General features: G+C 42.7%; 1 protein-coding gene across 2 annotated transcripts in view; it reads left to right on the forward strand.

The window, feature by feature from the left end:
* FKBP1B (FKBP prolyl isomerase 1B) overlaps nucleotides 1-10753 on the forward strand; it is a 45856-nt gene extending 35103 nt beyond the window's left edge. For both annotated transcript variants that reach the window (XM_050316147.1, XM_050316148.1), the window contains 2 exons: nucleotides 7569-7681; nucleotides 10029-10753. In XM_050316147.1, the coding sequence (XP_050172104.1) occupies nucleotides 7569-7681; nucleotides 10029-10157 (242 nt within the window). In that variant the 3' untranslated portion in view covers nucleotides 10158-10753. The remainder of the gene's footprint in view (nucleotides 1-7568; nucleotides 7682-10028) is intronic.
* The last annotated feature ends 1743 nt before the right edge of the window (nucleotides 10754-12496 follow it).

Raw genomic sequence — 12496 nt, forward strand, 5'->3', positions numbered from 1 at the left:
TCTTACTCCACATTAAAGATATATGAGTATCTAATACATGAAGAAAATGAAGCAGCAAGGCTGCCTGTGTTCAAAAGATCAAGTGTTACTGGAGTGTGCTGCAGCAGCAAGAACTGGGAAGTGACCACCACCACTATCCATTTCTCATTTCTTCACTTTGAGTCAGTTTGTCATGGCAACAAATGGCATTCAAATCCTCGCTGTTGCCTTTTTGAACACAATAAAAAAATTGTGGTAAAGAGCTGGTATGCTGCAGAGATGTGTACATCCCCCTCCCCGCTTTTCCTCAACTATTATCCCTCTAGACTGAAAATTCCCTTAAAGTATTAATGACTTTTTCTTAAGTGGATGTCTGCAAATTGTCAGGAAAATACAGTCTAAGACAGTAAATCCTTTTTTTCACATAAGGCTTTGTTTATATTAAGCAGAGAAAATGTTAGCAGGATAAAACTGAGTGTTGCAGTGGTACTAAATCTCTGTTGTTGAACTTTTCCCGTGAAAAGCCAAACTTCCCTTCTTAGTTCAGTTACCAAAGTCCCTGCGCAGGACACAGTAAAGTGGCCCCTATCCCAACTTAGTGTAGGAAATAAAGGCATCCTCCAGCTCATACTCAACACTCTTTATTTCCACTACCATAGTTACCAGCAAAATTGATGAGATGATAAATTTTTCCAGAAGAGTTTGCTTTGGAAATCAAATGAAGGAAATCAGAGGTATGTGGTACTTGCTGTGTCGTGGTTTGGGAGGAGGCTCATGGCCGGGTGCAACTAAAGGCTACTGGGAGCTGTTGTCACAACAAAAAGGTGTAAAACAGTGAATTGGACTTTTTGAGATAATAATTCAGATGTAAGAGGCGTGAAATGCCTGGCTGACACATATCTGATGTAATGAGCTGGAGAGCTGAGGCATGTTAAGTCCTCTAGGCATTTCCCTGGGAAGCAGAAACACATGGCACCAACTGTATTTGCCTAGAAAAGTGTTGCCCAGATCTCTCTACTTCACACTGAGACTGTTTTTGTTCCTGATGGGAAACCACCAGTTTTTCAGGTGCGGTAGCTTGAGATCCTGCCACAGTCTGGGTGGGAACACCCCTGAATGCAGGGTTGTCCTGCTTAGCCACAGTGCGTCAGAACTGAGTCCTGAAGAGAACTGATCTATTTTAGCGTAAAATGCAAGTAACACCACTGAAGTCAGTGGAGTTCTGGTGGGGATGTGATTTTTGAGTGTGGATGTGTTTATGTGTTTCTCCCACCACTCCTATGCTGAACTTTACTTTCCTTTATACATATGGAAGGCATCTGTGTTGACACAAGGGCTTTTGTGCAGTTCCAAAAAACTTCCAAATAATATATTTTCCAGGCTAAAAGTGTTTATTAGCAATAGTTGCAGGTTGAAAACGGGGGGAAGATCAGAATTTCCAGCCTTTGTGATATTCTCCTGACAGAATATCAACATATCTTGACATAGAAACAATGTATTTTATGAGAAAAAAGAAACACTTGAGATGAAAAATTCTTAACCCACAGCAATATTAACTGCAGGAAATACTGCCTTGGAGAGTCCTAGGAACCAAACGAAATGACAAGTTCATAAGAGCACAGATTTATTACAAGGTGATCACATTAAAGGGCATCAGAATATAGTCCTTGTCATGAAGAGCCTCTGGTCTACATAAAATGAAACAGGATATTGTCCTAGAAACACCTTCTGAATATCTGCCCCTCTTTCTGCTGCCAAAAGTGCTCAGAAAATAGCTGCCTTCAAGTGCACGTATTGTCCTGATGTTCCATAGGTAACCACTGTTAGGAAAAATAAGGGAATGGAATATTTTGCAGATGAAAGATGCTGTTTTTTGAAAGTCACCTATTCAATTCAATTTATCCCCTCACAAAGGAAAGTCAATCCCATTGTGCAGGATAGTGTTCAAATCAAGGGATTTGTGAAGGGATAGTGAAATCAAGGGATTTGTCTGGATTAGGATCTCCACCTCCTGGTTCCCAGAATTTGTCAGTGCTGCAAAGACAAATAATTCAGTAAACACTGGAGTCAGTGAAGCCTGGGATGCAATTTGGTCTTCTTCATTTAGGGATGGATGGCTGAGTTAATACCTCCTCACTAGGGCCCTATAAAAACCTGGCAGTCTAATGTTTGGAGTGAATGTTGTTAACTTTTTTAACTTCTGTAAGGTAGTTGACTGAGAATGATAAACAGTTCCAGGAGGTTATTTCAGCCCTCACATCTAAATCTAGGTGGGATTAATCAATCTTGGAGATACCTTTCTTTCTCCATTAACCATAGAAGTAGCCTAGATGACAGGTAAGAGGCACAGTTTCTGCCTTTGAGATAGATAACATTAGGAGTGAAATTTACACATGGATTTTCCGGGTTCAGGCACATAAGCTTGGCAGACTATCCGTGGATGGCCTTCAGTGTTCTCTCTCCATCCACCCTTTGTATAGATAATAGTTTGGCCATGGTTTGGGGAGGGTTTTGTTGGGACAGTAGGTATATTAGCTGTGTAGTAGCTGGGTTGGCTCTGTGGATTTGTGTTCTGTAGTTGATAATATTCCCAGCTGAATGATTCTCAGATGAAGGAAGAAAAGGAAGTAGAAAGAAACAGACTGTGGTCTGGTCTCTCCATTTCTGACCTCTCTTCAGTAATAGTTTCTCTGGTAACAAAGATTGAACCTTTCTCGTGGTAGAAGCACTTACAGGCTCTTCTCCCTACTGCAGATTTTTTTCATTACGTGCACAGGATCTTTGTGTTGGTATGATCCCCACCCCTCTGCCAAACAGGGTTGAAATGGGCTCAAAGATTCAGAAGTTATTAGGCAAGTGCAGACAGTGTCATGAGCCCTCTCCCCTTAGGAAACAGACTTCAAAATTAGGATCTTAGCTGAGGTCAACTGACCTCAGTTAATTCATGTTAAAAGGTGGTGCAGACACACCTGCAGACACACCTGTGTTTTATTAAGAAGTAATAACTTGTGTTAAACCTGGGCTGAAGTTCTGTTTTCACTGCTGTTTTAGCCCAAATGGCATTATAGCTTAGGCAGTTTGGATGGATCCCTGGCCATGTCCTTTAACAAAATGATTCGTCTGCTCTTTGATCTGCAGCTTCAGTGAGCTGAACCTCAGGGATTCAGCAGGACCCCTGATCTGAAACACCTCCTTTTCTACAGCTGCTTAATTTTTAAAACCTAGTTATCAATGAGGACATCTTGTAGATGAGAATGTTTTCAAATCCACACCATATTCCCATAATCAAGTTTGTACAATTAATGATTTTAATACAATGATGGTTACCTTTCAGAATCAAATGTAAGGGAACAGTAACCATATAGGCATCTAGATGTCCTTGCTCCATCAAAAGTCTTATTGATTGTTCTGACTTTGCAAAACAATGTCTTTATTGAGTGCCAGATTGTGGAGTTTTTTCTCCTTGCTGTTAGCTAGATAAAGACACAGGCTGAGGATGGGCATCCATCCTTCTTGAAGAATATTAACTAAATCAATTTTTTCCACCAAAAAAAAATCAATTGATGCATTAGCAAGAAAGAAAATAAAGCACTGTGCTGTTTTAGCTCCCAGGAGCCTGAATAGTGGACTCTAACTCTCAGAAATCGAGATAAAAAAGATCTAAAGTTCAGATCTAAATCTGTATCGGAACTTCTCCAGGGCACATGGGGACTCTGACTCATTTCTAGTCTAGATGTGCATTTAAAGGGCACTCATATAAAAATTGACCCTCCTGCCAGAGCTTCAGCAGATGCAGACACATCTGAGTCTTTGAATCCTGAGCTGTCCTCCAAAAGCAGTGAGGTGATGACAGAGGAGGTTACATTTCTGAATTCATGGATCTTCAGCTGTTGCTGAAAATAGGATGCTGCTGTAAATATAGAAAAGCCTGTTTTCTTCTACAAGGCCTAACACATCTTCTGTAGGCTTTTGATAGTGAAATGAGTACGTTTTTATATGAGATATCAGACTAGTAAGCTCATGGGCAGATGGAAATGTTATTTTAAATGGGAAACATTGTCTAGGAGCTGTTGTCAGAATCTCTGAAGAGTTAATTCTGATTCTGGCACTGGTGTGATGTGGGGTGTTTAGTAAACCATCAGAGCTTTAAGCTAAGTGTTTTAATAGGATTTACTTACAAAATGAAGTGAATGCATAGTAAAGTGTTGTGGAACTTTGCATCTGAATCTGAACTTCCAGACCGAGGCTATTTTATAATAAATATCTTCTTTACCTCCTTGGGCTAATGTGAAGAATAATTAATGTTTGCATACTGCTTTGAATGTGCAAACTGCAATGACAGTACCAAGTTTTAATATTAAAACTCTTAAATACTGGGATTCTGCAATAGTCTCCTTCCATTTCATAGAATCATAAGGTTTTATGATGTGTTTAAAAATAAAATTGCTGTGAGGAAGGACTGTCATTTAAATTTAAGATCAAATACTTCAAAAAGGATTATATGATATTCCTGAGAGTTCCCCCAGAGCTGCTTCTCCCTGCCTGCCCTCCCCCATGTGCAGGCTGGATTTCCATATTACAAATGAATCCACATTAGTCTGTAGCTGCAAAGCTTTGTGCAGGAGGTGGTGTGGCTTTCCAGCCTGTGTGGAGGTGTTTGGGGATATCACTAAGCTGATATATTCTGTAATATGGGCATTTCCCTCTGTACTGGGCACTGGTGAGGCCACACCTCGAGTGCTGTGTCCAGTTCTGGGCCCCTCAGTTCAGGAAGGACATTGAGGGGCTGGAGCGAGTCCAGAGAAGGGCAACGGAGTTGGGGAAGGGTCTGGAGGATAAGTCCTGTGGGGAGCAGCTGAGGGAGCTGGGGGGCTCAGCCTGGAGAAGAGGAGGCTCAGGGGGGACCCTCTCACTCCCTACAACCACCTGAAAGGAGGTTGTAGCCAGGTGGGGGTCAGCCTCTTCTCCCAGACAGCCAGTTCGGTCAGTGGTTGGACTCACTGGTCTCAGAGGTCTTTTCCAACCTAACTGATTCCGTGATTCTGTAATCCTATGCCCTTGCATCAGAGCACACATGCAATGCTTCATTATTTTACTGTGAAAGACTTAAGGACTATGACAAGCGTTAATGGTGATGGTTATGGAACATTCCTTATGGGCAGGTTTTTCCATAATTTTCTTCCAAGGCCTTATACACACACTGAGGTGTCTCTGAAGGACCAACTTTGACTTGGCCAAAGGCTAATTTGCCTTAATATGGCATTTGTTTTTAATACTGCTGTAAAATATCTAGACAGTGAACCTCACTGGAATGATCAAATACTGTGTGCTCATGACTGCAAGTCTAGAGTGCCATCACCACTGATGTAACTACTAGTGAATTTGGGGACATCTATGTCTGAGGTAGTTGTTTGGACTTCCCTTTATGCATTGCAAACAAATAGGTAGTGCTAGAATGTGATTTATAATGTTCTTATGTAAATCCCTAGATTTGGTTAGATGAATTGCCCCTGAGAGTGCATGTTTATCTCACTTGATTACAGAGGTAAGCATAGTAATTAGCTCAGAAGTAGCTGGCTACATCTTAGAAGCCTGAAGGTTGATAAAAGGAATTCTACCTTTTAAGTCTTTGTTTTTCTTCATATTTACCTTTGATTCATAGCACAGACCTCTTAAGCAAGCAAAATATGCCTTTTTTGTTGTTTGTACAACAACTGATGATTTTCACTGAAAAATAAAACTTGTGTATCAACCTGATCTATTAATATAACTGCTTTAATGGAAAGAAACTAGTAAGACTGTATTTTTCATATTGGATCTTAAAGGCACTGTTTCTCAGCATTTTCTGTGAAAGCTGGACTGGGTAATGTTCTTTTCAACCAGAGACTTTGTCAGATTAATGAATTTATCTTTGTCCAGCCCCTTGCACAGGGGAGTCATGAGTATGCCCAGAACATTGGCACTACAGCACTACAGAAAGAGGATTTATTCTGTTGCATAAATATCAGCCCAACCTTTCAATATCCAGAGTATAACACTTTGAAAAAGCAATTACCAGGTACTTTTAAGTTGAAAGCTGCCATAATTATCCACTGTTTGAAAAGGGAATGAGAATAGCCAATCATGTAGTGCTCTGTGATGGTTTATGCATTTGTTGGAGAATCTGGGCATGTGTCCAAACCCATGGGTTGAATCAGAATTGTGCCCATCCAGAGGAACAAATAACGTGTTCTGTGACCGTCTCTTGGGGCTGAATGAAAATATAAAGAACGAGGGTAGCAGAACATCCATATAAATGTCTTTGCCATTTTCATATTTGTGTCTGCAGAGTCTCTTCCATTCTTTCTGCATGAGGAGGAACATGTGCAGGTGTCATGTTGTGTGGGGGTTTTACACACCTGGTGTGGAATGGCCCCATTTGTGTAACACACGCTATTCTGGTGCTCCTGAGTAAATCAGCAGGGAAGGTAAATAGTCCAAGGTACCAAATATTCCTCCAAGTTGTTCTGGTATAAATTTGCAGGACCAAGTCAAAGGAGCTAATCAGTATTTGCAGATATTTAATTGGCAGCAGTTTGGTTCAAGAGTTCTCAAACCTGAGTTTACATCCCTACCTTTTGAAGCAGGGGGGAAGCTCCTGCTGGCTGTGCTGAGCCGTGGGACAGCAGCCCCAGGTTACTCCACAAGGTAACTTGTAAGGACTGTCCCCTTCAGTTACTCAGGCTATTAAAAGAAACCTCAAAATAAATGGTAAGCATTTAACAAAAAGTACACAAAGTAAAAAAGTAAACTATGTTACATTTGGGTTCTTTGTCTGTAGGTTTGTTTCAGGGAGCCTTTTGGTGTTTAGGGGCAGGCCTGCATCAGTCACCTGCATTGGGATTCTCTCTTCTGCTGCTCACCACTTGTTCCTTGCCTGGTTTTATCCACTTAGGCAGGGAGCTCCACTGTGTGACCAACAACTCTTCTGCATATCTGTGCAGCATTTGGTACAATATGGGTTACAACCTATTGCATTGAGAATAATAAAAAATAATAATAATATAATAATGGCCAGTCTTCGCGAGCGAAGATCCGGGGAAGGTCTTTCCACCTTCCAGCCTGCGCATTGGATTTTTTAGGTGAGACACAGTGTGCGCGGAACTGAGCCCACCCTTTAATCCTAAGGTTCATCTGCCGGGGCCAAGCGAGCTTGGACGGTGGCAGCGAGGTCCTTAGGACGTAGGTGGGTTGCCTTTAAGGGCTAACGAGCCCCACCTGCCCGGGAGTGGCCCTGACCGGGAATCGAACCCGGGTCTCCGCGGTGATAGCGCGGCGCCTTTACCACTGGACCACCAGGGGCTCCAATAAAAAATAATATATTTCTATTTTATAGCCTAAATTACAGGAAGGAAAATGTAACAATATGGTACCACTGCAGATTGACCCTCCTGCCTTATCTGTTTTGGATGAGGCTTGAAAGTGAAAATGGAAATGAGCACCTGATGTGACCAAGGCATTAATTTTTCACTCCTTCCCTCTCCTCCACCACGTAAATTATCTCAGATTAGTTGTAGCTCAGGTTGAAACTGTGTGTCTTGTTTTGGCAGGAATGCTACAAAATGGAAAGAAGTTTGATTCCTCCAGAGACAGAAACAAGCCTTTCAGGTTCAAGATTGGCAGGCAAGAAGTCATCAAAGGATTTGAAGAAGGTGTTACACAGGTACAAAGCAATGATTCTGGGACTTGGGGCTGGCTGAAGGGTGTGTGAGCACAGCAGTGTGCATGCAGGGGTGACAAGGCCAAGCAGAAATCACAGAGTTTGGAGGGGAGAGGTGAAGTTCCATCAGTGGGTGCCAATGTGCCACATAAGCCCTGTCCTTCTATCATGGACAGCTCCACAAACAGACAACAGTGGCCTCTAAAATGTTTTGGTGGCAGCATTTTATGGAGTGACCTCGATTCAGCTACTCCACAAAAGTCCACGCTGCTGTTTTTGATGATATCCATGACCCAGATTCTGACCCTTACTGAACAAGGTACTGAACTGCACTGTTACATTTTTATAACTTCACACTTCCAGCTACAAAACTTTACGTTCACTGGCCACCCCTATGCTGAGAGAAAGAAAACTGCCCTCCAATAATTACAGTTACAGTGCCAGAACAGTTAAACCCTAAAAGAGCCCCCCAGTACAATTCATTCCCAGCTCTTGCTTTTTGTGCAGTGCTGTGAAGGCCCATGACATGAGGAGTGTGATCAGGCTGCTCAAGCACATGAGTGAATGAGGTCAGGGTGTAGATTCTTCCTGACTTCCCATTTCAGGACCCAAGAGGAGGAACCTGCTCAAATACTGGTATAGGAACAATTTTAACAGGAATAATTTCTTATGCTTAAATAGAGAAAGGGGAGGAATGTAACATTAGAAACAATCCATCGAGGAATGAAGCAACCATGCTTTTCCAGAGAAGGATGGAAGAGACAATGCTTTCCAGCCCTACAGAGAAAGCAATGCAAGCATTCCCTTCTCTTCAGACAGAGAATCATAGAATATCTGGAGCTGGTAGGGACCCACAAATCTCATCAAAGTCCAACTCCTAGCCCTGCACAGGACACCCCAAGAGTCACACCTTGTGCCTGAGAGCAATGTCCAAATGCTTCTTATACTGTCAGGCTTGGTGCTGTGACCACTTCCCTGGGGAGCCTGTTCCAGTGCCCAAACACCCTCTGGGTGAAGAACCTTTTCCTTATATCCTAAGCCTAAACCTCCCCTGACACAGCTTCATACCATTCCCTTGGGTATCTGGGTTCTCCAGGCCTTTTTCAGGATCAGAAATACTGTTTCCCTGTGCAGCAGCAGAGAGAAAAAAGTTCATTTGAGTAATCCTAGACTCTGAAAAATACCCACCTTCCTCTCAAGGATTTGAGTTAGACTATTTATTATTTGCTTTGCAGTAAAGCCTAAGAGGAACTCAGGACCCCAGAGTTGTAGGAACCAGAGGCCAGAGCAGATAAAGTAGTGGCAACAAGCACTTGGGTGAATCAGTTCATCCCTTCCTTCACTGCTCTCCCTCCCTTAGATAATAAAGTGGCCAAAAGCCATTCCAGAAATCCGTGTGGTCACACACTGCCCTCCTGCTCCTCCTAGTGGATCACTGACACAAGCCAAGCTTTGTGGCCTTCTCCTTCCATCCCAGGGTCTGAGGGATTTGGGGAGTGTGATCGGCACAGGGCACTTGGAACAAGCATGTGGTGTTCTCAAACCTTGGTGTAATGACTCTCAGATGTCAACGGCACCTGAATTTCTCTGCTCAACTTGTCCTCAACTTGTTCAGGGTTATCCCATGCCTTAAACCCAGACATGACCTGCCAGCTGCTGGCTTGCAGGGACACATCCAAGCAGTGGACCCACAGAAACCCCTGGAGGGAATCTTTTCATACGCCCTCAGCCCCATGGTATGAATACTCCTTAATTGTGGAAAAGTTCATATTCACGTTTTTCTTCTGCCAAAAGTAATCAAATCTCCAGCTTTGGTATATTTTATAGAACCTGAAAAAAATCAACAGGAGATAGCACATCATCTGTAGTCCAGTGAGGCACCTGATCTTGGGAGAAAGGTCTGAGCTAAAATCACTCCTTCACTGCCTTATTCCTTGGCCAATAAATATTCAATCACCTGTGTATGGTGCATGAAAAGCACTTTGAGAATGTTCCAAAATACTTTGTTGGAAGAGCAAGGGTTTGATTTTTGAAACCCTGGGTCTCAGTGAGCACTGTTACCTTCAGAGCTAACCAGGAGTGGGGGAAATTTGAAGCTGAACTAGTTGGACTTGTAGAATCACAGAATGGCTTGGGTTGGAAGGGACCTTAAAGATCATCCAGTTCAAACCTGCTGACTCAATAATCTCAAAGGTCTTTTCCAACCTAAACAATTCTGTGAATCTGCCTATCCCTGCTCTCCTTGATACTGTAAACCTGCCAGGCAGTGATTTTTTAAATTGTTTTTCCTCCTAATACTGTTGGGTTTTTTATGTGTTCTCTTTTCCTTTCTCCCTCATCCGAAACCCAGATGAGCTTAGGACAAAGAGCAAAGTTGACCTGCACACCTGAGATGGCCTATGGAGCCACAGGCCACCCTGGGGTCATCCCTCCCAATGCTACGCTCCTCTTTGATGTGGAGCTTCTCAGGCTAGAGTGAACCTTCCCGAGGGAGTTGGCTGCAGACATCTGTTAATAACCATCCGTTCCTTCCCGCCTTGCCAGCGGTGGGAGGGATCTCCACTGGAATCCCGACGTTCCCTGCCTGAGCTGTCCTGTCAGTAGCGCCTGCCGCTCGGTTTCTTACGCCTTCCTTCTCTTTTTTAACTTTGTGGTGTCCGTATTTGCCTTTTATTAGAAGCTTTGCCTTGAGGAAAAAAAACGTCTCCCGGTGTAACATTTTAAAGTTGTACATTTTATTTAATTTGCATGTACGAAGAATTCACGGTGATGACTGAAAATATATATAAATATAAATATATATATATATTCCTTATGGGGAAAAAAAAAACAAACCACTGCCTTACTGTACACTTAAACTAAGAAAAAATAAAAAACCACAAAAGGTGCTCAAAAAAAAAAATAAAAATCCAGTGTACGCCTTGTACATGAACGGGCATTAGCCAAACAGAGTTACCTGCGCTGCCACTTTTCTCAACTTGTACGTTCTGCTTGCTGCTGTTTTAAAAGATACTGTCTCATTTAAGAATTATACGTATATATATATGTATAAAACAATAAAATCTTGATACTTTACAGGCTCTGTTTCCTGTTTTTCTCCCCTGGCCACTGGAATGCTTTTTGCTGTCTAAGAAGTTCTTCAAACAACCCATCAGCAACCCGGTTTTTGTTAATTATTTCTCTTATATGAAATGTATGTAATTCCATGCACTGGTTCTGTTAAAGATGGCCCAGCAGAAGATCTCTGTGAGACCAGAGGTACCAGGAATGTGCAAGTAAGGGTTGATGGAGCAGAAAAGTTTCCTGACTCTCCATCTCCCCTGCCCTGCCTATGGCTCCTCAGCTCTGGCCAAAATTTGGCTGCTGAAGAGATGGAAAGTGCCACTTTTCAGTGCACTGAAATGCAGTGCACTGAATGACATGCAGTGCTGATCTAATTCTGTGCCTTTACAACAGTAAAACCAGGGTAAAATTTTCTCCTGGAGCTGAGCAAGGCTAGAAAAGAGCAGGATTATGTGCATCCACCTTTCAAAACAAATCTGACCAGTGGGATGCTGTGGCCACTGAACACACCGGAGTTTTTAGGCTGCATCATCTGCTCATGGTTACAGAGCCTGCAAACTTACTGTGTGCACTGGGCCTCTGGCACTGGAGACTGAGCAATATTTATTTCCTTTGCTGGTTATATGAATTCATGAAATGCTGGTTCCTCCCCTGGAGACAGGAAGATGTGTATTCTGTCATTTACCTGGATTTAGGAGCAGGACCTGATCAGCAAAGCTGCTTCTGTGCTGTTATTTTGCTTTGCCTAAGTCTGATTTCTTTCCTTAAGGTTTGTTTTTGCCTTTTCCTGTAGAAAACCAGAGCATCACTGGGTCACAATGTTACTTCTATTTAACTTGACTGTAAACCATTTGTATAAGTTTTCAACTAATGGATGTTTTGATGGGAGTATTTCAAACAGTTGCTGTGCTGTTTTCTTGTGTGAATCTGTGTAAAGAGAACACATTGAGCATGAGCAGTCAGACAGCAAAGCTGTGGAGGTGACTCCAGGTGACACCTCCCGGAGAGGAGAGCCACAAGGAGGACAGAGACACAAGAATGGTGATCTGGTCAGTGACTACAGCTCACGCTCTTCTCCCTCCAGATATTCATTTTTCCCACAAAACTGCATTTGAGCTTGTTTATTAATAAGCCCATAAATCCACCTCTTACAAGATTGTTATACACAGAGTTGTGTACATTTTTTTCTGGCTCCCCTCTCCATAAAGAAATGAAAGGCTTTTCTGAACCCTTTTTTTAGTGGAAATCTCGGGTCACTGCAGCAGTTGGGTTACACTCCATTTCACTAATAGTACTTTTTTTAGGACAGCCTAATTTTCGGTTAATAAATATGGAATTGGAACTGCCAGGGTCTGATGTCCACCAGCATTCCCAAATTCTTTGAAAAGGACGTGCTCTCCTTTGCCACTGCCCTGGCCTGTTGCTGCACTGGGTCACAGATGCAGCTGCTATTTGGCTGCAGCAGTTGCAGAAACAAGGTCATATAAGTGCCTTGGTTAAAGGGAATGTGGCCCTGTCTTGTCTGTCAAACAGTTTGATGCAGTGCATTGGTCTAAGCTGCTCCTACTGATGGCCCAGTTTAAGTTAGTTGCTTATTAAAAGTGGAAGAGCCCCCAAAGTATCATGGAATCATAGAATGGTCTGGGTTGGAAGGGACCTTAAAGATGCTCTCATTCCAACCCCCCTGCCATGGGCAGGGACACCTTCCCTTAGACCAGGTTGCTCAAAGCCCCGTCCAACCTGGCCTTGAACACC

This window comes from Myiozetetes cayanensis, unplaced genomic scaffold, assembly GCF_022539395.1.
Source record: "Myiozetetes cayanensis isolate MyiCay16 unplaced genomic scaffold, myiCay2020 scf2-11, whole genome shotgun sequence".
Lineage (NCBI taxonomy): Eukaryota > Metazoa > Chordata > Aves > Passeriformes > Tyrannidae > Myiozetetes > Myiozetetes cayanensis.